General features: G+C 49.4%; 1 protein-coding gene across 1 annotated transcript in view; it reads right to left on the bottom strand.

The window, feature by feature from the left end:
- Positions 1-697: 697 nt before the first annotated feature.
- LOC308041527 (rap1 GTPase-activating protein 1-like) overlaps positions 698-27,868 on the bottom strand; it is a gene marked incomplete at both ends in the record, with an annotated part of 52,572 nt that continues 25,401 nt past the window's right edge. Inside the window, 2 exons of the mRNA XM_080346261.1 lie at positions 698-818; positions 1,432-1,633. Coding sequence (XP_080202387.1) covers positions 698-818; positions 1,432-1,633 — 323 coding nt within the window. The remainder of the gene's footprint in view (positions 819-1,431; positions 1,634-27,868) is intronic.

Here is a 27,868-nt window from a genome sequence, read left to right as displayed (position 1 = left end):
ACAATTGCCCAAGGTAATTAATGAGTCCCAGCATCAGTCACAGTTCATTAGTGTTTCCATTCCCGTGACTGTCTTCCTTCTGAATGGCTTGCTGGTTTTAGCTGGATCCTTTTCCACCCCGTCATTCTTGGCGGTGTTTTCAAGGCATCTGGATGCTTTTCCATCCCTTGCTGGTGTTAGCTGGATCTTCTTCCACAACAGGAACAGAGATTTTGTAGAAGGAAAACCTACAGCAACACTCATCAGCTGTTTTAACCTGAGCATTTGGCTTACGCAAGAGTAGCAGCTTTATTCTGCATTCCCCATCAGGCACTCGTGCACACACATTAAATCACACGCGCCCGGACACCCATAGGCCATGTGGGGTCCCCGGCTGCTGCAGCAATGGGGAGCTGGTGTAGCTAAAACTTCACACCAAACACACACAAGCAAACACCTTAAGACAACTACTGCAATGGGGGTTTAAGTTAAAAGGTTAAGCTTCTGCTGTAACAAAACGGGCTGTATACAGCAAAATACACGTGCCTCTTTTAACCCTCCAAAGCAATGGCTTATTATTATTATTATTATTATTATTTTGTGCAAATTTTAAAATCTTCAAATATGCATAAAAGCAATATCAACAACAAAAGTTGTTAAGTCTGCTAATACTGAAACTTCCGTAATGCAAAGGCACATGTCCAGGCCGAAGCAAAGGCTAGTGCCATGATTCTGCTTGCTGCTGGTCAGAATCCTCTATTAGTCTCTTAATAGGAGACAGCTTGTTGTGGAGATACACGCATCTGCACTTCTCTTCCACCCTGTCATCTTCCTTTGCCCTGCAAGAAAACACAAAGAACAGACCTCGGTCCCTTTGGAACCGGGCTTTCATAGTCAACATGTTAGACTAGCTCAGAAGTTCTGAGCAGAAAATATCTCTTGGACCTTTTGTTTTAGGGGCAGGTCTTTATCGAGTTGCTGCCTGTTATTGACTCTTTATCAAAATCATTAATGACCTCCATAATGCCTCATTTAGCTGCAGTGGAGTGCCAGTAAATTTTTTTGATAGCAAGTAATATTAGCAGCTACTTTTAGCAAGCAGCAGTGCTAAGGTACGTTGCCGGGTCCTAATGGGAGCTGCCTCTGAACCTCAGAGAGCACTGAGCCGGGACGGGGTTGCTGGTCGCAAGCCGCGGCTTTTTTTTTTTTTTTTTTTTTTAACTTCAGTTTGCAAGCCGGGGTGGGGGGGGCGCTCCCGCCCGCAGCGAGTCGGGGGGGGGCGGCCAGCCGGAAGGTGGTTGCCTGCCCGCGCTCGCGAGGCCGGGCCGCCCCGCCCCACACCACCAGGACTTAGGGTCCAGGAACGGTGGCGGGCCGGGGGGAGATGCGCAGAGAGGCGACAGAAGTTTTACGGGGGGAAGTTTGCGTCCGTTTTTCGGGTTATGCCCGTACTGGACATGCGTTTCTAGCAGCTCTCTCAGGCCGCTCCGTTTCATGCCGCCAGTCCCGGGGCAGTCGCCGGCACTCGCGGGGTGGGGCTTTGCTATGCCAGACCCCCCGAGTTGCCGGTACGGGGAGGGGGCCATCTGGACACCGTGGCTTTTTATTTGCCTTTCTTCAAGATCATTAACAACCTCCGTAGTGCCCCGTTTTGCTGCATTTAGCAGGGGGGAACGTGAGGTACAGGTTATTGTAGATGTGGGTGGAGCAGGAGCAAGTTGCAAGGGTGCAGAGATAAATGGCAATATTTTAATACAGGCTACCTCTGCCCTGTGACTTCCAAAGCTCCAAATCTCCCCATTAGGTAAGCACCATCGTCTACCTGCCAAAATATCGAATCCCAATATGTTCGCTTTATAAGGACTCAGGGCAACTTCCACAGCCGTTGTCCGCTTTTTCCCAGGCAGCAAAAGGTGGATTCGAGCTAAAGGACATCTCTCTGCTACACCCGTTACCCCTACTATATTGATGGCCTTCCTTGATGGTTTAATCCCGAGTTTGTCAGCTTGCTCCCTGTTCAAAACACTGATTTGTGCGCCCGTGTCAATTAGAAATTTCACACTTATCCGCCTTGGACCAACGGGGATATGTATGTATGGTTTTTTATCACTGGACCATTGCCAAGAGAATACAGAGCGGGTGGGGCGGTCCCGGTTCCCATCCGCCTTTACTAGTTTTTTGATTCCCTTTGTGAGGATGCGAAAGGGTTAGTGTTTCGCTTGTCCTCGGGGGAGGGGGCGGTTGCCGGTGCCTTCTCTTTGTTCTCTGATCGTCCCTCTAAGTATTCCACTAGCTCCTGTAAATGCTCAGTGGAGAGCTTTGTGCACCAGTTTTCAAGGCACGCCCAAAGCAGCTGCACGGTGCCAGAGGTCGCTCCGCTGCAAACTGCTACTCTGATTTGACTGGCAGCCAAAACGCTCCGGTTTCTGTGACGGGAGGGGCGGCCTGGTGGGGGGGGGGTCCCTGAAGAGGCTCGACTCGGCTCGTCTTCCGGACCGCCCGGCTTCTATACGGGCTGCCGCTCGGGTCTACCCACCCCATCTCGCGCCCATGTGTAACCACATTGTGTAAAATTTCCGCCCCGGTTAATACATGTTCAGGAGGACTTCGGGGATTTTGCTTATTGCGATCGATAGCGCCCTGAATTTTTTCCTTAAGGGATTGGACATATATTTTTAAGGCATCCGGTAATCCTTTAATAAGCAGCCGAAGGTGGACCGGATCCACCGGCGCCGCCATAGGGGGCGACTGCCGGCCTCTTTCATACAATGCTTGTATACAAGCCGTCTTTTGAACTCCCTCGGCAAGGTCCGATAAACCTTTTATAACAATTGCCACCGGCTCCCCACGTTCCCTGGGATCTATACCACCAGCCCAGTAAGCTACACGAGATGTGATGGACTGATCACCGTCTGGACCATCACTTAAAAATACCCCTGGGCCCCAGAAACCTGTGGCCTCGTCCTTACTCAATAATATTCTATCACCCCCAGTAAGTGAAACGCGCCAAAGATATTCAGTCTCTGTCTCGCCCGGCTTCCGTGAGAATCTAGTTTGTAAATCCCCTAGCTCCAGTCCTGAATATGGCGTGCTATGGGTAGCCGTGCGTGGATTTCTGCCTCGGCCGTCCGTATGTGTTTCAGTTCTAATAAGAGGACGCACGTTCTTAGTCTCTACCCCCCCTTCATCAGCGCTGTTTTCAGAGTCAGTATCTCTGTTGAGAAGCAGGGGGGCCGAGGAGCACGCCTGAGCTGGGGGGACGCTAGAGGAAGCTCTCATATTAATTAACAAAAACTCAAGTTTTTGTTCCAAAAAACCAAGTTTCTGTTCTAACAAGCCAAATCTCTGTTCTAAGTAATCCGATCGTATGCTTTGTCGCGAAAAGTCCTGTATTAGACAGTCAAACTGTTCGCTCTGCCGCGAGAGGTTTTGCTTTAAAAGGTCAAACTCTTTGCCTTGTCGCGAAAGGTCCTGCTTTAAGGAGTTAAACTGTTCGCTCTGCTGCGAAAAGTCCTGCTTTAAGGAGTCAAACTTTTCGCTCTGTTGCGAAAAGTCCTGCTTTAAGGAGTCAAACTTTTCGCTTTGCTGCGAAAAGTCCTGCTTTAAGGAGTCAAACTTTTCGCTTTGCTGCGAAAGGTTTTACTTTAAAGAGTCAAATTGTTTGGTTTGCCACAAAAGGTCCTGCTTTAAGGAGTCAAACTTTTCCCTTTGCCGCGAGAAGTTTTCCTCCATTCGGTGCTTAAGTTTACACAGATCCTGAGCTACCTTTAAGCAAACACACAAACTGAAGCACATCGCGCACCACATAATGAAAAACCACGCCGCAAAATGCCAGGTTTCTGCAGAAATGTTACTCAACCCTCTAAAAAGTACCTCCATGTCTGATATCCTGCCGACTACGCCAAATTGTCACGGAATATTACCCCGAGGGACAACAGGGTCCAAAGCAGCCTTTATTAAACTGGTGAAACAGGGTTTTAATATTCCAAAGTGACTTAAATACAGGTTCGAATATCAGCTGGAAACTTATTTAGGGGCGGCAACCACTACAGCAGGCGGTCCACAGAGTGCATGCACGTGGCTTCACTCAAAACAATGCCGGAGTCGCCCCTGAGTCCCGGAGAAGCACACACTTGCCCAAGCCTATCCGTAATTATTTTAAAGAGATAATTTAAAGTATGTGTGCAAACGTGCACAGAAAGTATGAATATACTCGCAATCCTGCGAGAAGTTTTACTCACGGCCGTGGCGGCGAGGCAAGCGGAGACTCCGTTCCGGGGAGCTGGGGGGGGGGCCGTAGCTCCTGGCGGCAGTGGCTAAGCTCGTTCTCCGAGAAAACTCCAGGGCCAAAGAGAAGTTTTCGACGAGTGTCCCGTTTTTTAAGAGCTTGACCTGACTGCAGTCACTCCTCCTATTCCCGGAAGCCCCCCAAAAACATCCCCCACCCTGGGTGTGGGCGCCCAGCGGCTTTTTGCCCCTAACGACTCTGGTATGGGTGCTCTGGGGCCAGACAAAGAGGCTGTTAGGCCTGCGGCAGCCAGGAGAGAGGGGGATGTGCCCACTCCTCCATACTGAAGGAGGGAGGGGGAGAGTGGGGGCAGAAGAGGGGGAGAGAGGCGAGGGGGAGGTTGCATTCTGCCACACAAACCTCATTGGACAGTGTGTGATTCAGAAACACCATTGGACTGTGTCTCTGTCTCAAGCCCCATAAGACTCTGTGTGTGACACAAACCCCATTGGACAGCATCTGTGTCACAAACCCTATTGGAGAACGTGTGTCTAACAAACCCATAGGACAGTGTATGTGTCACAAACCCCTTTGGACAGAGTGTGTGTGTCACAAAACCCATTGGACAGCGTGTCAGTCACAGACTCCGTTGGACTGTGTGTGTCACAGACCCCCATTGAGCAGCGTGTGTGTCACAAACACCATTTGACAGTGTCTCTGTCTCAAACCCCATTGGACTGTGTGTGTGTCACAAACCCCATTGGACAGTCTGTGTTTCACAAACACCATTGGACAGTGTGAATGTCACAAACCCCTTTGGACTGTGTGTGTGTGTGTCACAAACCCCATTGGACAGTATGCGTGTCACAAATCCCCTGGACAGCATGTGTGTAATAAACCCCATTGACAGCGTGTATGTCACTAACAACCCTTGACAGCCTGTCTGTCACTAACCCCATTGGAAAGTGTGTGTGACGCAAACCCCGTTGGACTGTGTTTGTGTCAAATACCCCTCTGGATAGGGTGTGTGTGTCACAAAACCCATTGGACAGTGTGCTTTTTACAAACCACGTTAGACACCGTGTGTGTCACAAACACCATTGGACAGTGTGTGTTTCACAAACCCCATTGGACAGTGTCTCTTTCTCAAACCCCATTGGACTGTGTGTCTGTCACAAACCCCCCTGGACAGCGTGTGTGTAACAAACCTCATTGGACAGTATGTGTGTCACAAACCCCATTGGACAGTGTGTGTGTGTCACAAACCCCATTGGACAATGTGTGTTAGAAACTCCTTTGGACAGTGTGTGTGTCAGAACACCTCCTGGACCGTGTGTGTGTCTCAAACCCCATTGTACAGTGTATGTGTCAGAAACACTTCTGGACAGCGTGTCTGTCACAAATCTCATTGGACAGTATGTGTGTCACAAACCCCCTTGGACACTGTGTGTGTCACAAACTGCCACTGACCGTTTGTGTGACAAAAACCCATTGGACAGCATCTGCTTCACAAACGCCCCTGGACAGGGTATGTGTCACAAACCCCATTGGACAGCGTGTGTGTCACAACCACCCCTGGACAGCGTGTGTGTCACAAATCCTATGGGAAAATCTGTGTGTCACAAACCCATTTGGACTCTGTGTGTGTCACAAGACCCATTGGACAGCGTGTCTGTCAAAAACCCCGTTGGAAAGTGTGTGTCAGAAACCGCGTTGGACAGTGTGTGTGTCACTAACGCCCCTGGATAATGTGTGTGTCACAAAAACCATTGGACAGTGTGCTTGTTACAAACCACGTAGACAACGTGTGTGTCACAAACCCCATTGGACAGTTTGTGTTTCACAAACACCATTGGACAGTGTCTATGTCTCAAACCTCATTGGACTGTGTGTGTGTCACAAACCCCATTGGACAGTCTGTGTTTCAAAAACACCATTGGACAGTGTCTCTGTCACAAACCCCTTTGGACTGTGTGTGTGTCACAAATCCCATTGGACAGCGTGTCTGTCAAAAACCCCGTTGGAAAGTGTGTGTAAGAAACCGCATTGGACAGTGTGTGTGTCACAGACCCCACTGGACAGCGTGTGTGTCACAAACCACGTTGGACAGCATGTGTGTCACAAACCCCACTGGACAGCGTGTGTGTCACAAAACCCATTGGACAGTGTGTTTGTCACAAACCACGTTAGACAACAAGTGTGTCATAAATCTCACTGGACAGTGTGTGTTTCACAAACACAATTGGACTGTGAGTGTGTCACAAAGCCTCCTGGACACTGTGTGTGTCACACACCCCATTGGACAGAGTATGTATCACAAACCCGAATGGACAGCGTATGTGTCACAAACGCCCCTGGACAGGGTGTGTGTCACAAACCCCATTGGAAAGTTTGAATGTCACAAATCCCATTGGACAGAGTGTGTATAAGAAACCCCATTGAACAGTGTGTGTGTCAAAAACCCTATTGGACAGCGTGTAGTTAACAAACCCCATTGGACAGTATGCATGTCACAAATCCCCTGGACAGCATGTGTGTAATAAACCCCATTGACAGCGTGTATGTCACTAACAACCCTTGACAGCCTGTCTGTCACTAACCCCATTGGAAAGTGTGTGTGACGCAAACCCCGTTGGACTGTGTTTGTGTCAAATACCCCCCTGGATAGGGTGTGTGTGTCACAAAACCCATTGGACAGTGTGCTTTTTACAAAACACGTTAGACAACGTGTGTGTCACAAACACCATTGGCCAGTGTGTGTTTCACAAACCCCATTGGACAGTGTCTCTTTCTCTAACCCCATTGGACTGTGTGTCTGTAACAAACCCTCCTGGACAGCGTCTCTATCTCAAACCCCATTGGACAGCGATGTTTCACAAACCCCCCTAGACAGTGTGTGTGTCTCAAACCCCATTGGACTGTGTGTGTGTGGCAAACACCATTAGACAGTGTGTCTGTCTCAAATCCCATTTAATTGTGTGTGTGTCACAAGCCCCATTGGACAGTGTGTGTGTCACAAACACCATTGGACAGTGTGTGTGTCACAAACCCTCCTGGACAGCGTGTGTGTCTCAAACCCCATTGGACGGTGTGTGTGTCACAAACCCCGTTCGACAGCATGTGTCACAATCCCCCTAGACAGTGTGTGTGTCACAAACCCCTTTGTTCAGTGTGTGTGTCACAAACACCATTCGATAGAGTGTGTGTCACAAACACAATTGGCCAGCGTGTCAGTCAGAGACCTCATTGGACTGTGTGTGTGTCACTAACCCGATTGAACAGCGTGTGTGTCACAAACCTCATTGGACAGTGTGTGATTCAGAAACACCATTGGACTGTGTCTCTGTCTCAAACCCCATAAGACTGTGTGTGTGTCACAAACCCCCGTGACAGTGTCTCTGTCTCAAACCCCATTGGACAGTGGGTATATCACAAACCCCCCTAGACAGTGGGTGTGTCACAAACCCTCCTGGACAGCGTGTGTGTAACAAACCTCATTGGACAGTATGTGTGTCTCAAACCCCATTGGACTGTGTGTGTGTGTCACAAACCCCATTGAAGTGCATGTGAGTCACAAACACCATTGGACTGTGTGCGTGTCACAAAGTCCCTTTGGACTGCGTGTGTGTCGCAAACCCCATTGGACAGCGTGTATGCCACACATCCCCTAGAAGGAGTGTGTGTTACAAACCGCATTGGACAGTGTGTGTGTCACAAACACCATTGGACTGTATGTGTATGTCACAACCCCCCCGGACTGTGTGTGTGTCACAAACCCAATTGGAAAGAGTGTGCGTCAGAATCCTGATTGGACAGCGTCTGTGTCACAAACCCCATTGGACAGCGTGTGTGTCACAAACTCCCCTGGACAGCGTGTGTGTAACAAATCTCATTGGACAGTATGTGTGTCACAAACCCCATTGGACAGTGTGTGTGTGTCACAAACCCCATTGGACAATGTGTGTTAGAAACTCCTTTGGACAGTGTGTGTGTCAGAACACCTCCTGGACCGTGTGTGTGTCTCAAACCCCATTGTACAGTGTGTGTGTCACAAACACTTCTGGACAGCGTGTCTGTCACAAATCTCATTGGACAGCGTGTGTGTCACAAACCCCCTTGGACACTGTGTGTGTCACAAACTGCCACTGACCGTTTGTGTGACAAAAACCCATTGGACAGCATCTGCTTCACAAACGCCCCTGGACAGGGTATGTGTCACAAACCCCATTGGACAGCGTGTGTGTCACAACCACCCCTGGACAGCGTGTGTGTCACAAATCCTATGGGAAAATCTGTGTGTCACAAACCCATTTGGACTCTGTGTGTGTCACAAGACCCATTGGACAGCGTGTCTGTCAAAAACCCCGTTGGAAAGTGTGTGTCAGAAACCGCGTTGGACAGTGTGTGTGTCACTAACGCCCCTGGATAATGTGTGTGTCACAAAAACCATTGGACAGTGTGCTTGTTACAAACCACGTAGACAACGTGTGTGTCACAAACCCCATTGGACAGTTTGTGTTTCACAAACACCATTGGACAGTGTCTATGTCTCAAACCTCATTGGACTGTGTGTGTGTCACAAACCCCATTGGACAGTCTGTGTTTCAAAAACACCATTGGACAGTGTCTCTGTCACAAACCCCTTTGGACTGTGTGTGTGTCACAAATCCCATTGGACAGCGTGTCTGTCAAAAACCCCGTTGGAAAGTGTGTGTAAGAAACCGCATTGGACAGTGTGTGTGTCACAGACCCCACTGGACAGCGTGTGTGTCACAAACCACGTTGGACAGCATGTGTGTCACAAACCCCACTGGACAGCGTGTGTGTCACAAAACCCATTGGACAGTGTGTTTGTCACAAACCACGTTAGACAACAAGTGTGTCATAAATCTCACTGGACAGTGTGTGTTTCACAAACACAATTGGACTGTGAGTGTGTCACAAAGCCTCCTGGACACTGTGTGTGTCACACACCCCATTGGACAGAGTATGTATCACAAACCCGAATGGACAGCGTATGTGTCACAAACGCCCCTGGACAGGGTGTGTGTCACAAACCCCATTGGAAAGTTTGAATGTCACAAATCCCATTGGACAGAGTGTGTATAAGAAACCCCATTGAACAGTGTGTGTGTCAAAAACCCTATTGGACAGCGTGTATTTCACAAACCCCATTGGACAGTATGCATGTCACAAATCCCCTGGACAGCATGTGTGTAATAAACCCCATTGACAGCGTGTATGTCACTAACAACCCTTGACAGCCTGTCTGTCACTAACCCCATTGGAAAGTGTGTGTGACGCAAACCCCGTTGGACTGTGTTTGTGTCAAATACCCCCCTGGATAGGGTGTGTGTGTCACAAAACCCATTGGACAGTGTGCTTTTTACAAAACACGTTAGACAACGTGTGTGTCACAAACACCATTGGCCAGTGTGTGTTTCACAAACCCCATTGGACAGTGTCTCTTTCTCTAACCCCATTGGACTGTGTGTCTGTAACAAACCCTCCTGGACAGCGTCTCTATCTCAAACCCCATTGGACAGCGATGTTTCACAAACCCCCCTAGACAGTGTGTGTGTCTCAAACCCCATTGGACTGTGTGTGTGTGGCAAACACCATTAGACAGTGTGTCTGTCTCAAATCCCATTTAATTGTGTGTGTGTCACAAGCCCCATTGGACAGTGTGTGTGTCACAAACACCATTGGACAGTGTGTGTGTCACAAACCCTCCTGGACAGCGTGTGTGTCTCAAACCCCATTGGACGGTGTGTGTGTCACAAACCCCGTTCGACAGCATGTGTCACAATCCCCCTAGACAGTGTGTGTGTCACAAACCCCTTTGTTCAGTGTGTGTGTCACAAACACCATTCGATAGAGTGTGTGTCACAAACACAATTGGCCAGCGTGTCAGTCAGAGACCTCATTGGACTGTGTGTGTGTCACTAACCCGATTGAACAGCGTGTGTGTCACAAACCTCATTGGACAGTGTGTGATTCAGAAACACCATTGGACTGTGTCTCTGTCTCAAACCCCATAAGACTGTGTGTGTGTCACAAACCCCCGTGACAGTGTCTCTGTCTCAAACCCCATTGGACAGTGGGTATATCACAAACCCCCCTAGACAGTGGGTGTGTCACAAACCCTCCTGGACAGCGTGTGTGTAACAAACCTCATTGGACAGTATGTGTGTCTCAAACCCCATTGGACTGTGTGTGTGTGTCACAAACCCCATTGAAGTGCATGTGAGTCACAAACACCATTGGACTGTGTGCGTGTCACAAAGTCCCTTTGGACTGCGTGTGTGTCGCAAACCCCATTGGACAGCGTGTATGCCACACATCCCCTAGAAGGAGTGTGTGTTACAAACCGCATTGGACAGTGTGTGTGTCACAAACACCATTGGACTGTATGTGTATGTCACAACCCCCCCGGACTGTGTGTGTGTCACAAACCCAATTGGAAAGAGTGTGCGTCAGAATCCTGATTGGACAGCGTCTGTGTCACAAACCCCATTGGACAGCGTGTGTGTCACAAACTCCCCTGGACAGCGTGTGTGTAACAAATCTCATTGGACAGTATGTGTGTCACAAACCCCATTGGACAGTGTGTGTGTGTCACAAACCCCATTGGACAATGTGTGTTAGAAACTCCTTTGGACAGTGTGTGTGTCAGAACACCTCCTGGACCGTGTGTGTGTCTCAAACCCCATTGTACAGTGTGTGTGTCACAAACACTTCTGGACAGCGTGTCTGTCACAAATCTCATTGGACAGCGTGTGTGTCACAAACCCCCTTGGACACTGTGTGTGTCACAAACTGCCATGGACCGTTTGTGTGACAAAAACCCATTGGACAGCATCTGCTTCACAAACGCCCCTGGACAGGGTGTGTGTCACAAACCCCATTGGACAGCGTGTGTGTCACAACCACCCCTGGACAGCGTGTGTGTCACAAACCCTATGGGACACTCTGTGTGTCACAAACCCATTTGTACTCTGTGCGTGTCACAAACCCTATGGGATAGTCTGTGTGTCACAAACCCATTTGGACTCTGTGTGTGTCACAAACTTCATTAGACACTGTTTTTGTCACAAACCCCCCTGGACAGTATCACAGTTTCACAGTATCACAGTATGTTTGGGATTGGAAGGGACCTAAAAAGATCATTTAGTCCAATCCCCCTGCTGGAGAAAGGAATTCCTAGGTGAGGTCGCACAGGACCATGTCCAGGTGGGTCTTGAATGTCTTCAGAGAAGGAGACTCCACAACCCCCCTAGGCAGCCTGTTCCAGTGCTCTATCACCCTTAATTTTTTTCTCCAATTGAACTGGAACCTCTTGTGGTCCAGCTTGATCCCATTACCCCTTGTCCTATTATTGTTTGCCACCGAGAAGAGCCTGCCATCCTCGTGGCACTCACCCTTTATATATTTATAAACATTAATAAGGTCACCCCTTGTGGCAGAATGCAACCCCCCCTCGCCTCTCTCTCCCTCTTCTACCCCCACTCTCCCCCCTCCCTCCTTCAGTATGGAGGAGTGGGCACATCCCCCTCTCTCCTGGCTGCCATGGGCCTAATGACTTCTTTGTCTGGCCCCAGAGCACCCATACCAGAGTCGTTAGGGGCAAAAAGCCACTGGGCGCCCACACCCAGGGTGGGGGATGTTTTTGGGGGGCTTCCGGGAATAGGAGGAATGACTGCAGTCAGGTCAAGCTCTTAAAAAACGGGACACTCGTCGAAAACTTCCTTTTGGGTTGGAGTTTTCTCAGAGAACGAGCTTAGCCACTGCCGCCAGGAGCTACGGCCCCCCCCCCAGCTCCCCGGAACGGAGTCTCCGCTTGCCTCGCCGCCACGGCCGTGAGTAAAACTTCTCGCAGGATTGCGAGTATATTCATACTTTCTGTGCACCCTGTGGACCCTGTTGTCCTTCGGGGTAATATTCCGTGACAATTTGGCGTAGTCGGCAGGATATCAGACATGGAGGTACTTTTTAGAGGGTTGAGTAACATTTCTGCAGAAACCTGGCATTTTGCGGCGTGGTTTTTCATTATATGGTGCGCGATGTGCTTCAGTTTGTGTGTTTGCTTAAAGGTAGCTCAGGATCTGTGTAAACTTAAGCACCGAATGGAGGAAAACTTCTCGCGGCAAAGGGAAAAGTTTGACTCCTTAAAGCAGGACCTTTTGTGGCAAACCAAACAATTTGACTCTTTAAAGCAAAACCTTTCGCAGCAAAGCGAAAAGTTTGACTCCTTAAAGCAGGACTTTTCGCAGCAAAGCGAAAAGTTTGACTCCTTAAAGCAGGACTTTTCGCAGCAGAGCGAACAGTTTAACTCCTTAAAGCAGGACCTTTCGCGGCAAGGCAAAGAGTTTGATCTTTTAAAGCAAAACCTCTCGCGGCAGAGCGAACAGTTTGACTGTCTAATACAGGACTTTTCGCGACAAAGCATACGATCGGATTACTTAGAACAGAGATTTGGCTTGTTAGAACAGAAACTTGGTTTTTTGGAACAAAAACTTGAGTTTTTGTTAATTAATATGAGAGCTTCCTCTAGCGTCCCCCCAGCTCAGGCGTGCTCCTCGGCCCCCCCGCTTCTCGACAGAGATACTGACTCTGAAAACAGCGCTGATGAGGGGGGGGGTAGAGACTAAGAACGTGCGTCCTCTTATTAGAACTGAAACACATACGGACGGCCGAGGCAGAAATCCACGCACGGCTACCCATAGCACGCCATATTCAGGACTGGAGCTAGGGGATTTACAAACTAGATTCTCACGGAAGCCGGGCGAGACAGAGACTGAATATCTTTGGCGCGTTTCACTTACTGGGGGTGATAGAATATTATTGAGTAAGGACGAGGCCACAGGTTTCTGGGGCCCAGGGGTATTTTTAAGTGATGGTCCAGACGGTGATCAGTCCATCACATCTCGTGTAGCTTACTGGGCTGGTGGTATAGATCCCAGGGAACGTGGGGAGCCGGTGGCAATTGTTATAAAAGGTTTATCGGACCTTGCCGAGGGAGTTCAAAAGACGGCTTGTATACAAGCATTGTATGAAAGAGGCCGGCAGTCGCCCCCTATGGCGCCCCCTATCCGGTCCACCTTTGGCTGCTTATTAAAGGATTACCGGATGCCTTAAAAATATATGTCCAATCCCTTAAGGAAAAAATTCAGGGGGCTATCGATCGTAATAAGCAAAATCCCCGAAGTCCTCCTGAACATGTATTAACCTGGGCGGAAATTTTACACAATGTGGTTACACATGGGCGCGAGATGGGGTGGGTAGACCCGAGCGGCAGCCCGTATAGAAGCCGGGCGGTCCGGAAGACGAGCCGAGTCGAGCCTCTTCAGGGACCCTCCCCGACCAGGCCGCCCCCCCCGTCACAGAAACCGGAGCGTTTTGGCTGCCAGTCAAATCAGAGTAGCAGTTTGCAGGGGAGCGACCTCTGGCACCGTGCAGCCGCTTTGGGCGTGCCTTGAAAACTGGTGCACAAGCTCTCCACTGAGCATTTACAGGAGCTAGTGAAATACTTAGAGGGAAGATCAGAGATCAAAGAGAAGGCACCGGCAACCGCCCCCTCCCCCGAGGACAAGTGAAACACTAACCCTTTCGCATCCTCACAAAGGGAATCAAAAAACTAGTAAAGGCGGATGGGAACCGGGACCGCCCCACCCGCTCTGTATTCTCTTGTCAATGGTCCAGTGATAAAAAACCATACATACATATCCCCGTTGGCCCAAGGCGGATAAGTGTAAAATTTCTAATTGACACGGGCGCACAAATCAGTGTTTTGAACAGGCGGCAAGCTGACAAACTCGGGATTAAACCATCAAGGAAGGCCATCAATATAGTAGGGGTAACGGGTGTAGCAGAGAGATGTCCTTTAGCTCGAATCCACCTTTTGCTGCCTGGGAAAAAGCGGACAACGGCTGTGGAAGTTGCCCTGAGTCCTTATAAAGCGAACATATTGGGATTCGATATTTTGGCAGGTAGACGATGGTGCTTACCTAATGGGGAGATTTGGAGCTTTGGAAGTCACAGGGCAGAGGTAGCCTGTATTAAAATATTGCCATTTACCTCTACACCCTTGCAACTTGCTCCTGCTCCACCCACATCTACAATAACCGGTACCCCACGTCCCCCCCTGCTAAATGCAGCAAAACGGGGCACTACGGAGGTTGTTAATGATCTTGAAGAAAGGCAAATAAAAAGCCGTGGTGTCCAGACGGCCCCCTCCCCATACCGGCAACTCGGGGGGTCTGGCATAGCAAAGCCCCACCCCGCGAGTGCCGGCGACTGCCCCGGGACTGGCGGCATGAAACGGAGCGGCCTGAGAGAGCTGCTAGAAACGCATGTCCAGTACGGGCATAACCCGAATAACGGACGCAAACTTCCCCCCGTAAAACTTCTGTCGCCTCTCTGCACATCTCCCCCCGGCCCGCTACTGTTCCTGGACCCTAAGTCCTGGTGGTGTGGGGCGGGGCGGCCCGGCCTCGCGAGCGCGGGCAGGCAACCACCTTCCGGCTGGCCGCCCCCCCACCCCGACTCGCTGCGGGCGGGAGCGCCCCCCCCACCCCGGCTTGCAAACTGAAGTTAAAAAAAAAAAAAAAAAAAAAAGCCGCGGCTTGGGACCAGCAACTCCGCCCCGGCTCAGTGCTCTCTGAGGTTCAGAGGCAGCTCCCATTAGGACCCGGCAACGTACCTTAGCACTGCTGCTTGCTAAAAGTAGCTGCTAATATTACTTGCTATCAAAAAAAATTTACTGGCACTCCACTGCAGCTAAATGAGGCATTATGGAGGTCATTAATGATTTTGATAAAGAGTCAATAACAGGCAGCAACTCGATAAAGACCTGCCCCTAAAACAAAAGGTCCAAGAGATATTTTCTGCTCAGAACTTCTGAGCTAGTCTAACATGTTGACTATGAAAGCCCGGTTCCAAAGGGACCGAGGTCTGTTCTTTGTGTTTTCTTGCAGGGCAAAGGAAGATGACAGGGTGGAAGAGAAGTACAGATGCGTGTATCTCCACAACAAGCTGTCTCCTATTAAGAGACTAATAGAGGATTCTGACCAGCAGCAAGCAGAACCATGGCACTAGCCTTTGCTTCGGCCTGGACATGTGCCTTTGCATTACGGAAGTTTCAGTATTAGCAGACTTAACAACTTTTGTTGTTGATATTGCTTTTATGCATATTTGAAGATTTTAAAATTTGCACAAAATAATAATAATAAGCCATTGCTTTGGAGGGTTAAAGAGGCACGTGTATTTTGCTGTATACAGCCCGTTTTGTTACAGCAGAAGTTTAACCTTTTAACTTAAACCCCCATTGCAGTGGTTGTCTTAAGGTGTTTGCTTGTGTGTGTTTGGTGTGAAGTTTTAGCTACACCAGCTCCCCATTGCTGCAGCAGCCGGGGACCCCACATGGCCTATGGGTGTCCGGGCGCGTGTGATTTAATGTGTGTGCACGAGTGCCTGATGGGGAATGCAGAATAAAGCTGCTACTCTTGCGTAAGCCAAATGCTCAGGTTAAAACAGCTGATGAGTGTTGCTGTAGGTTTTCCTTCTACAAAATCTCTGTTCCTGTTGTGGAAGAAGATCCAGCTAACACCAGCAAGGGATGGAAAAGCATCCAGATGCCTTGAAAACACCGCCAACAATGACGGGGTGGAAAAGGATCTAGCTAAAACCAGCAAGCCATTCAGAAGGAAGACAGTCACAGGAATGGAAACACTAATGAACTGTGACTGATGCTGGAACTCATTAATTACCTTGGGCAATTGTTGATTGTTGCAATTACCTCGATTCTATTGTATATTGTGATTAATAACTGTTTGGCAGGGGTAAGTCAACACATGAGATATGGCGATCCACAGTGGACATTAAGGCTCACTGGCAGGAATGTCCCCTTTTACTTTGGAGGCAAGAGGTGGCTGTCACACCACTCTGGAGTTATGACTTGATCATGACTGTAGTCACAGGGTGGGATTGTGGCAGAATGCAACCCCCCCTCGCCTCTCTCCCCCTCTTCTGCCCCCCACTCTCCCCCCTCCCTCCTTCAGTATGGAGGAGTGGGCACATCCCCCTCTCTCCTGGCTGCCATGGGCCTAATGACTTCTTTGTCTGGCCCCAGAGCACCCATACCAGAGTCGTTAGGGGCAAAAAGCCACTGGGCGCCCACACCCAGGATGGGGGATGTTTTTGGGGGGCTTCCGGGAATAGGAGGAATGACTGCAGTCAGGTCAAGCTCTTAAAAAACGGGACACTCGTCGAAAACTTCCTTTTGGGTTGGAGTTTTCTCAGAGAACGAGCTTAGCCACTGCCGCCAGGAGCCACGGCCCCCCCCCCAGCTCCCCGGAACGGAGTCTCCGCTTGCCTCGCCGCCACGGCCGTGAGTAAAACTTCTCGCAGGATTGCGAGTATATTCATACTTTCTGTGCACGTTTGCACACATACTTTAAATTATCTCTTTAAAATAATTAATGATAGGCTTGGGCAAGTGTGTGCTTCTCCGGGACTCAGGGGCGACTCCGGCATTGTTTTGAGTGAAGCCACGTGCATGCACTCTGTGGACCGCCTGCTGTAGTGGTTGCCGCCCCTAAATAAGTTTCCAGCTGATATTCGAACCTGTATTTAAGTCACTTTGGAATATTAAAACCCTGTTTCACCAGTTTAAAAAAGGCTGCTTTGGACCCTGTTGTCCTTCGGGGTAATATTCCGTGACACCCCTCAGTCTCCTCTTCTCCAAACTAAAGAGACCCAGCTCCCTCAGCCTTTCCTCATAAGGGAGGTGCTCCATTCCCTTAATCATCTTGGTTGCCCTACGCTGGACGCTCTCCAGCAGTTCCCTTTCCTTCTTGAACTGAGGGGCCCAGAACTGGACACAATATTCCAGATGTGGTCTCACCAGGGCAGTGTAGAGGGGAAGGAGGACCTCTCTTGATCTACTAACCACCCCCCTTCTAATACACCCCAGGATGCCATTGGCCTTCCTGGCCACAAGGGCACAGTGCTGGCTCATGGTCATCCTGTTGTCCACCAGGACCTTCAGGTCCCTTTCCCCTACACTGCTCTCTAATATGTAATTTCCCAACCTATACGGGAACCTGGGGTTGTTCCTGCCCAGATGCAGGACTCTACACTTTCCCTTGTTAAATTTCATCAGGTTATTCCCCGCTCAACTCTCCAGCCTGTCCAGGTCTCGCTGGATGGCAGCACAGCCTTCTGGCGTGTCAGCCACTCCTCCCAGCTTAGTGTCATCAGCAAACTTGCTGATAGTACACTCTATTCCCTCGTCTAAATCGTTAATGAATATATTGAATAATATTGGCCCCAGTACTGACCCCTGAGGCACTCCACTAGATACTGGCCTCCAACTAGACTCCGCACCATTGACTACCACTCTCTGGCTTCTCTCTTTAAGCCAGTTTGTAGCCCACCTCACTACTCTATTGTCTAGACCACACCTCCTCAACTTAGCTGTGGGGATGCTGTGGGAGACTGTGTCAAAGGCTTTACTGAAGTCAAGGTAGACCACATCCACGGCTCTGCCATCATCCATCCACCTTGTTACATTCTCATAAAAGTCTATGAGGTTGGTCAAGCATGACCTACCCTTGGTAAAGCCATGCTGACTGCCCCTAATAACCCTCTTATCCTTGATATGCCTTGAGATGGCACCAAGGATAAGCTGTTCCATTACTTTCCCAGGGACAGAGGTGAGGCTGACCGGTCTATAATTACCCGGGTCCTCCTTCTTGCCCTTTCTGAAGACTGGAGTGACATTTGCTTTCCTCCATTCCTTGGGCACCTCTCCCCTTTCCCAAGACTTGGCAAAGATGATGGAGAGCGGTCCAGCAATGACTTCAGCCAGCTCCCTCAGCACCCGCGGATGCATCCCATCTGGACCCATGGATTTATGGATGTCCAGACTATTTAATTGCTCCTTAACCCAGTCCTCATCAACTAAAGCAAACTCCTCCATGGACCTGGCTTCATCCGGGGTCTCAGGGGTACAGGGCTCCCCAGGACAGCCTCCGGCAGAGTAGACAGAGACAAAGAAGGCATTCAGTAATTCTGCTTTCTCTGTATCTTCCGCCACCAGGGCACCCACCCCATTCCTCAGTGGGCCTACATTGCCTCTGGTATTAGTTTTATCCGCTATGTATTTGAAAAAGTTCTTTTTGCTGTCCTTGACACCTCTCGCCAGCTGTAATTCTAAGGAGGCCTTGGCTATCCTAGCTGCCTTCCTACATCCTCTAACAGCAGCCTTATATTCTTCCCAAGTGGCCAGCCCCTGCTTCCATGACCTGTAAACTCTCCTCTTCTGCTTGAGCATACCCAACAGATTCCCTATTCAACCATGCAGGCCTCCTGGCACCCTTCCTTGACTTCCTACGTGTGGGGATGCTCTGATCCCGAGCGTGGAAGAAGCAATCTCTGAATGCAATCCAGCTCTCTTGGGCCCCTTTTTCTTCAAGCAGTCTTGCCCATGGGATTTCCCCCAGCAATTGCTTGAAAAGGCCAAAGTTAGCCCTGCTAAAGTCCAGGGTTGCAATTCTACTTGCTATTCTGTTCCTGCCACACAAGATGCTGAACTCCACCATCTCGTGGTCACTGCAACCCAGGCAGCCCCCAACCTTTACTGCTTCGACCAGACCCTCCTTGTTAGTGAGGATGAGATCCAGCAGTGCACCTCTCCTAGTCGGCTCCTCCACCATCTGCATGAGGAAGTTATCATCAATGCACTGGAGGAACCTTCTGAACTGTGGCTGGCTGGCTGAATGGTCCTTCCAGCAAACATCAGGGAAGTTAAAATCACCCAAAACAACCAGGGCCTGTGACTGTGAGGCCACTCTCAGCTGCCCATAGAAGGCCTCATCAACTTCCTCAGCCTGATCTGGTGGCCTATAATAGACACCCACAACAGTGTCACCCCTGCCAGCCTGCCCCTTGATCCTGACCCATACACTCTCAACTCGCTCATCCTCCACTCCTGGGCAGAATTTAGTACATTGTAGTTGCTCTCTCACATAGAGAGCAACTCCACCACCACGCCTGGCTGGCCTGTCTTTTCTGAAAAGGGCATAGCCATCCATGACCACATTCCAGTCATGTGAACTGTCCCACCATGTTTCTGTAATTGCCACCAGATCATAATCTCCCGACCGGACATAGGATTCTAACTCCTCCTGTTTATTCGCCATGCTGCGCGCATTGGTGTAGAGGCATTTCAGGGAGCGAGTGGAGCACACCCATTTCTCCCTAGGGGCATAGGAGGCCACCCGGCCCTCATCAGTTTTAGAATGCTGCCCCACTGGGACAAGCCCAGCTACAACCCCATCCCCCTTCCAGCCTAGTTTTAAAGCTCTCCAAATGAGCCCAGCTAATTCCTGTCCCAGCATTCTTCTGCCGCTACGAGATAAACCTTTCCCACGTGACACTGTCCGGATTGGTGTCTTATAGAACCAACCATTATCAAAAAATCCAAACCCCTGCCTATAGCACCACTCTTGGAGCCAACCATTTAGAGAATGAATTTTCCTATTCCATCCCACATCGTCACTTGAAGATGGAAGGAGTGAAGAGAAGATCACTTGAGCCCCTGAGTCTTTCACCATCCTTCCCAAGACCTTGAAATCATTCTTCATTCCCCTCAGACTACACGAAGCAGCTTCCTCCCCATCTGTCTGGAAGACCAGCAGCGGGTAGTAGTCTGTCGGGTGTACCAGTTTGGGGAGCTTTCTAGTGATATCCTTGATCTGGGCTCCAGGTAGACTACAAACTTCCCTAAGATGAGGATCAACTCTGCATACTGGGCCCTCTGTTCCTTTCAGAAGGGAATTTCCTATTACTATCACCCTTCTTTCTTTCTTATCAGAGGCAGTCTTAAGTTGTGGAGTCAACCACCTCTTCCTATGTGATCTTGTAGGCAGGCATGGCACCGCCTCCTCACCTACCTCTTCTTCAAGATCCAGGGCCTCAAACCTATTACGGAGGGGCACCTGGGGAGACAAAGCAGGCAGGGAGGAGGGCTGCCCGTGACGCCGAACTGGAACACGCTTCCAACCCTCGTCGTCTTTTAGGTCCCCTACCTCTGCCTGACAGCAACAAGGGTGGGGTCGACTCAGGACTTCTGCCTCTGTCCGAGAGGACAGGAGGTCCATCTCCTTTTGGGGGGTACCTCCCTGGGACCTTTCCGACTGGCAAGTCAGGATGTTACTCCACCAGTCAATCTCCCTTTCGCACTCCCTGATAGTGGGATCTGAAAAAGCTGTTCAAAGGGGTTCGTGAGACACACACTGTACAGGGGTATTTGTGACACACACTCTGTCCAATGGTGTTTGTGACACACACACTATCCAAAGTAGTTTGTGACACACATGTTGGATAGCGTGTGTATCACAAACGCCCCTGGACAGCGTGTATATCATAAACCGCCCTGGGCAGTGTGTGTGTCACAAATCCCATTGGACAACGTGTGTGTTACTAACCCAGGTGGACAGTGAGTCACAAACACCATTAGACAGACTGTGTGTGTCACAGACCCTATTGGACAGTGCGTGTGTCACAAATCCATTTGGACAGTGTGTTTGTCACAAACCTCATTGGACATTTGGTGTGTCAGAAACCCCATTAGACAACGTGTGTGTCCACTCTACTCCGTTGGACAGTGCATGTGCATCACAAACCCCATTGGACAGTGTGTGTGTCACAAAGCCCCCTGGACTGTGTGTGTCAAAACCCTCCCTGGACAAGGTGTGTGTCACAAACATCATTGAAAAGTTTGTCAGTCACAAGCCCCATTGGAGAGTGTGTGTGTCACAAACCCCTTTGGACAGCGTGTATGTCACAAACCCCATAGACAGTGTGTATTTCTCAAATTGGATAGTACGTGTGTCACAACCACCATTAAACAGTGTGTGTGTCACATAAACCATTGGACCCTGAGTCTGGAACAAGCCAGAAACGACCCTGGACAGACTTTGTGTCACAAAAGCTTTTAGACAGAGAGTGTGTCTCAAACCCTATTGGACATCGTGTGTGTCACAAACCCCCCTGTACACAGTGTGTGTCACAAACATCATTGAATAATTTGTGTGTCACAAACACCATTTGACAGGGTGTGTGTGACAAACTCCCTAGATAGTGTGTGTGTTTCAAACCCGTTTGGACTGTGTGTGTGTCACAAACACCATTAGACACTGTGTTTTTAAAAAACCCCCCTGAACACTCTGTGTGTCAACACCCCACTGACAGCATGTGTGTCACAAATCTTATTGGACAGTGTGTGTCACAAACCCCATTGGACAGCGTGTGTGTCACAAACCCGATACGAGAGCATGTGTGTCACAAACACCATTGAAGAGTTTGTGTGCCACAAACCCCATTGGAGAGTGTGCATGTCACAAACCTCATTGGACAGAGTGTGTGTCACAAACCCCCTATACAGTGTGTGTATCTGAAACCCATTTGGACCGTGTGTGTGTCAGAAACCCCATTGGACAGTGTGTGTGTCACAAACCACCTTGACATTGTGTGTGTCACCAAACTCATTTGACAACGTGTGTGTCACAAACTGCATTGGACTGTGTGTTTACCACAAACCCCCATTGGACAGCGTGTGTGTCACTAATTCCATTGGACAGTGTGTGTGTGTTACAGACCCCACTGGACAGTGTGTGTGTCACAAACCCAGTAGGACAGCATATGTGTGTCACAAACCCCATTGGGAAGTTTTGTGTTTCACACAACCAATTGGACTTCATGTGTTTCACAAACCCCATTCTACAGTGTTTGTGTCGCAAACCCCATTGAACAGCGTGTGTGTCAAAAATCCCATAGACAGCCTTTGTGTCTCAAACCCCAGTGGACTGTGTGTCACAAACCCCATTGGAGAGTGTGTGTGTCACAAACCCAGTAGGACAGCATATGTGTGTCACAAACCCCATTGGGAAGTATTGTGTCACAACCTCCCCCTGGACAGTGTGTATGTCACAAAAGCCGTTAGGCCGTGTGTGTGTCACAAACCCCATTGGAATGTGTATGTGTCACAAACCCCATTGGACATTGTGTTTGTTACACCCCCCCTGGACAGTGTGTGTGTCAAAAGCGCATTGGACAGTATGTGTGTCACAAACCCGTTTGGAAAACGTGTGTTTCACAGATCCCATTGGACAGTGTGTGTGTCACAAACACCACTGGATAGTGTGTGTGTCACAAACCCTTCTGTAGAGTGTGTTTGTTACAAACCCCATTGGACAGCATGTGCGTGTCACAAACCCATTGAACAGTGTGTTTGTCACAAACCTCATTGGACAGAGTGTGTGTCATAAACCCCATTGGAAATCGTGTGTATTACAAAACCCACTGGAGAGTTTGTGTGTTACAAAGCCCATTTGACAACTTTTGTGTCACAAAACCCTTTGGACAGAGTGTGTGTCACAAACACCATTGGACAGTGTGTGTGTCACAAACCCAATAGGACAGCATGTGTGTGTCACAAATCCCATTGGACAGTTTCGTATGTCACAAACCCAATTAGACTTCATGTGTGTTTCACAAACCCCATTCCACAGTGTTTGTGTCACAAACCCCATTAAACAGCGTCTGTGTCAAAAACCCCATAGACATCGTGTGTCTGTCGCAAACCCCATTGGACTCTGTGTGTGTCACAAAACCCTTTGGACAGTGTGTGTGTCACAAACCCCATTGGAAATCGTGTGTGTCACAAACCAGCCCGGAGAGTGTGTGTCTCACAAAACCTATTTGACAACATGTGTGTCACAAACCCCTTTGGACAGTGTGTGTGTGTCACGCACACCATTGGAAAGTGTGTGTGTCACAAACACCATTAGACTGTGTGTGTGTCACAAATCCGATTGCACAGAGTGTGAGTCACAAACCTCCACGGACATTGTGTGTGTCACAAAACCTATTGGACAGTGTGTGTGTCATAAACACAATAGGACAGCATGTGTGTGTCACAAACCCAATTGGATAGCATGTTTGTCTCACAAACCCCATTCGACAGTGTGTGTGTCACAGACCCCATTGGACAGCATGTGTGTCACAAACCCCATTGGACATTGTGTCTATCGAAAACCCCATTGGACTGTGTGTGTGTCACAAACCCTTTTAGACAGCATGAGTGTCTCTAATCCCATTAGACAGCATATGTGTCACAACCCCCCCTGGACAGTTTGTGTGTACAAAAACCCATTGGACAGAGTGTGTGTCACAAACCCCATAGGAGAGCGTGTGTGTCACAAACCCGAATGGACAGTGTCTGTGTCACAAACCCCACTGGACAGTGTGTGTGTCTCAAACCCCACTGGAGTGTGTGTGAGTCACATACCCCATTGGACAGTGTGTGTGTTACGAACCCCCATGGACAGCCTATGTCTCACAAACCCCTTTGGATTATGTGTGTGTCACAAACCCCATTGGACAGTTTGTGTGTCACAAACTCCTTTGGACAGTGTGTGTGTTTCAGAAACCCCATTGGACAGTGTGCTTGTCACAAACCTCCTTGCACAGTGTGTGTGTCATAAACCCCATTGGAAATCGTGTGTGGCACAAACACCCCTGGAGAATGTGTGTGTCAGAAAACCCTTTTGACAATGTGTGTCACAAACTCCATTTGACAGTGTGTGTGTGTGTCACAATCCCATTGGGCAGTTTGTGTGTCACAAAACCCCATGGACAGTGTGGGTGTCACAAACATCCTAGACAGTGTGTGTGTCACCAACCCCATTGGACAGCATATGTGTCAAAATCCCCATAGACAGCATGTGTGCCTCAGACCCCACTGGACTGTGTGTCACAAACCCCATTGGACAGTGTGTCTGTCGCAAACCCTATTGGACTCTGTGTGTGTCACAAACCCCATGGGACAGCGTGTTTGTCAAAAACCCCCCTGGACAGTGTGTGTGTCAAAAGCCTATTGGACAGTGTGTGTGTGTCACAAACCCCCTAGATAGTGTTTGTGTCTCAAACCCCATTGCAGTGTGTGTGTGTCACATACCCCATTGGACAGTGTGTTTGTCGCAAACCCCCCTGGACAGTGTCAAAAAGCCCATTGGACAGTGTGTGTGTCATAAACCCTATTGGACAGCGTGTGTGTTACAAACCTCCATGGACAGTGTGTGTGTCTCTAACACCCTAGACAGTTTGTGTATCTCAAACCCATTTGGACTTTGTGTGTGTCACAAAACCCATTGGCCCTGTGATTGTCAAAATCCCGCCTGGACTGTGTGCAGGTCAAAAGCGCATTGGACAATATGTGTGTCACAAACATCTTTGGAAAACGTCTGTGTGTCACAAACCCCCTGGACAGCTTGTGTGTCACAAAGCCCTTTGGACACTGTGTGTTTGTCACAAACTCCATTGGACAGCGTGTGTGTGTCACAAACCCCATTGGACAGTGTGTGTGTTAATAACTCCAGTAAACAGCGTGAAACAAACCACCTAGACAGCCTGTGTGTCGCAAACCCCATGGGACTGTGTGTGTATCACACACCCCTTTAGAAAGCATGATTTTCACAAACCCGATTGGACAGCGTATGTGTCACAACCCCCCCGGACAGCCTGTGTGTCACAAAACGCGTCGGACAGTATGTGTCTCACAGACCCCCTAGACAGTGTGTGTGTCTCAAACCCCACTGGAGTGTGAAGGACGACGTTGCCCAGTCCTGCATTTCTCACGCGGACACATGCAAGGCAGTTCTGCTAGTAAGAGAGCATAGACAGTCGTAGGCAGTACTGAATGCTGCTCCGAGATACTTCTCACTTATAGCTAATGCTTCACAGTGGCCCGAGGAAGGACCCTCAGCTGTCGATCTACAAAGAGAAAAGAAACAGATCATGCCTAAAAGCGAAAGAGCAACAGGGCGTCTCTGCGCAAGCTTGTCCCTGATCTATGGCTGAGAGCAAACACTTGTGTGCTTGTCGGAGAGAATGTGTCTTGTCTGTAAGTGTCTGGGAATTTTGCGCAGGTCAGTGTGGCTGGTTTGATAATCAACGTCTAGGATACCTGCAGAGCGGTCCCTGTTGGTGTGCGGCCAGTGTGCCTGTAAGTCAGTCTGTGTTCCTAGCGCCTGCTGGATCTATCCATCGCTCCACACGCGTGTGAGTCCATGTCTTTCTCTCCACAAGCACGTGTGTTGATTTCGTCGCACATGTGCATCTGTGCTAGTGTTGAGCTCAGCAGAGTGTGTCTCTTGACACTTGGTGTGCGTTGGCTGTGCCTGTGTGTAACACAGCGCAGCCATGACTGCTCCAGTGAAGTGGGAGTCCAGTGAACAAGGAAAATCATCTAGGCAGACTCAAGAGAGGAAAACCAAAGAAGGATTGACGTGTGCTCGACAGAGACGGATTCCCTGTGCTGACAGTTCTCAGTAACAGGACAGGAAAGCAGAACTGTAGATCGACCGGAGAAATGCTTCCCTAGACGACATTTTGCAAGTGAACTGTGCGCGGCTTTCGGGAGTGTGCCTGGAGAGTGCCAAAACCAGCAGAGCCTGCATTCAAAAGCGGGTGGCTATGTGACAATTTCACCGGTGCGTGCAATCAAATATTCTGACTGGCGTCTTTTATACCACAGCAGCAAAAACGTATTTGCGTTCAAGCATGTATCAGAAACAATGTGTGAACTGAGGATCTTTTGGTATTTTCTCCGTACGGCATGCTTCGTGGTATCTTACTGCGGATCGCAGGTTTAGCGGTTTCTATACACGACTCGGTGTAGGGAAAGAGAGGAGCATGCGTGTGCCTTGATGCTCCATTCGAGCTTAAGGTGGAGTTTGTGTGTCACAAATCCCAATGGACAGTGTGTCACAACCCCCCCTCGACAGTGTGTGTATCACAAACCCCATTGGACGACGTGTGTCTCACAAAGTCTCCTGGATAGTGCTTTTTCAAAAACCCATTGAACAGTGTGTGTATCACAAACCCCCATGGAGAGTGTGTGTGCCACAAACGCACGTGGACAGTGCATGTGTCCCAAATTCCATTAGAAAGAGTGTGTGTCAAAACCCCATTGGACAGTGTGTGTGTCATAAACGCTATTGGATAGTGTGTGTGTGTCACAAACCCCCATGGACTCTGTGTGTGTCACAAACCGCATTGGAGAGTGTGTGTATCACAAATCCCATTGGACAGCGAGTGTATCACAAACCTCATTGGAATGTCTGTGTGTCACAAACACCATTGTACTGTCTGTGTGTCAAAAACCCCATTAGACAGTGTGTGTCACAAACTCCCATGGACAGTGTGTGTGTCACAAACCACATTGGAGAGTGTGTGCGTCACAAACCCCTTTGTACAGTGTGTGTGTCACAAACCCGCTTGGACAGAGTGTGTGTCACAAACCCCCCTGGACTGTGTATGTGTTAAAAACGCCCCTGGACAGGGTGTGTGTCAAAAACCCCATCGGACAGTGTGTGTCCCAAACTCGATTGGACAGTGTATGTGTCACAAACTCCCATGGACAGTGTGTGTGTCACAAACCACATTGGACAGTGTGTGTGTCGCAAACACCCTTGGATAGTGTGTGTGTCACAAGCATCATTGCACAGTTTGTGTGTCACAAACCCCATTGGATTGTGTGCATGTCACAAAGCCCCGCTGGACAGTGTGTGTGTCACAAATCGCCATGGACCGTGTGTGTCTCACAAACCCCATTGTACGGCGTGTGTGTCATAAACCGCCATGGACCGTGTGTGTCTCACAAACTCCACTGGACAGCTTGTGTCTCACAAAACCGATATGACATCATTTGTGTCACAAACGCCCCTGGACAGCTTGTGTGTCACAAGCATCATTAAAGTGTTTGTGTGTTCCAAACCCCATTAGACAGCATGAGTGTGACAATCCCCTTTGGACAGGGTATGTGTCACAACCCCCCCGGGCAGTGTGTGTGTCACAAAACCCACAGCATACTGTGTGTGTCTCAGACCCTTCTAAACAGTGTATGTGTCAGAAACCCCATTGGACAGCGTCTGTGTCACAAACTCTCCTGGACAGTGCATGTGTCAAAAAACCATTGGACAGCGTGTGTGTCTCAAACACCCGTGGATATCGCGTGTGTCACAATCCCCTTTGGAATGCGTGTTTGTCACAAACCCCATTGGACAGTGTTCATATCACAAACTCCCATGGACAGTGTGTATTTCACAAACCCCCTTGGACAGTGCGTGTGTCATAAACCCCATTAGACAGTGTGTGTGTCACAAACCGCCATGGACAATGTGTGTGACACAAACCCCATAGGAGAGCACGTGTGTCACAAACCCGAGCAGCAGGCGCATTTCTGCAGATATCCTTAAAAGGTGTATTCTCGTGCACGCACGTATGCTTTCTTGCAGTACGCTACACATCAACAAACTTGTATACCCTCGAGCATGTCACTACATTTCACGTACGTCTTTCTGTCAAGAGACGGGAGTGGGCGCGCTTGTGGAAGTGTGCATGTGTGTGGCCAGGCGTTTGCTTTACTCATCGGTGCGTGAAAAGGTAGGTGCTTTTCTCTAGCTGCGTGTGCGTGCACGTGGCGATGTGTGCACACAGCTGGGTGATTGTGGAAAGGTTTCTGCGTGGTTCTCGGTGAGGAATCGTGTGTGTGCACGTGGAAAAAAGGGAAGGCGTAGCAACTAGTTTCCGGCG

Source organism: Nesoenas mayeri, assembly GCF_963082525.1.
Source record: "Nesoenas mayeri genome assembly, chromosome: 1".
Lineage (NCBI taxonomy): Eukaryota > Metazoa > Chordata > Aves > Columbiformes > Columbidae > Nesoenas > Nesoenas mayeri.
Note: the sequence above shows the minus strand (reverse complement) of the source record. Positions and strands in the feature narration are given on the sequence as shown.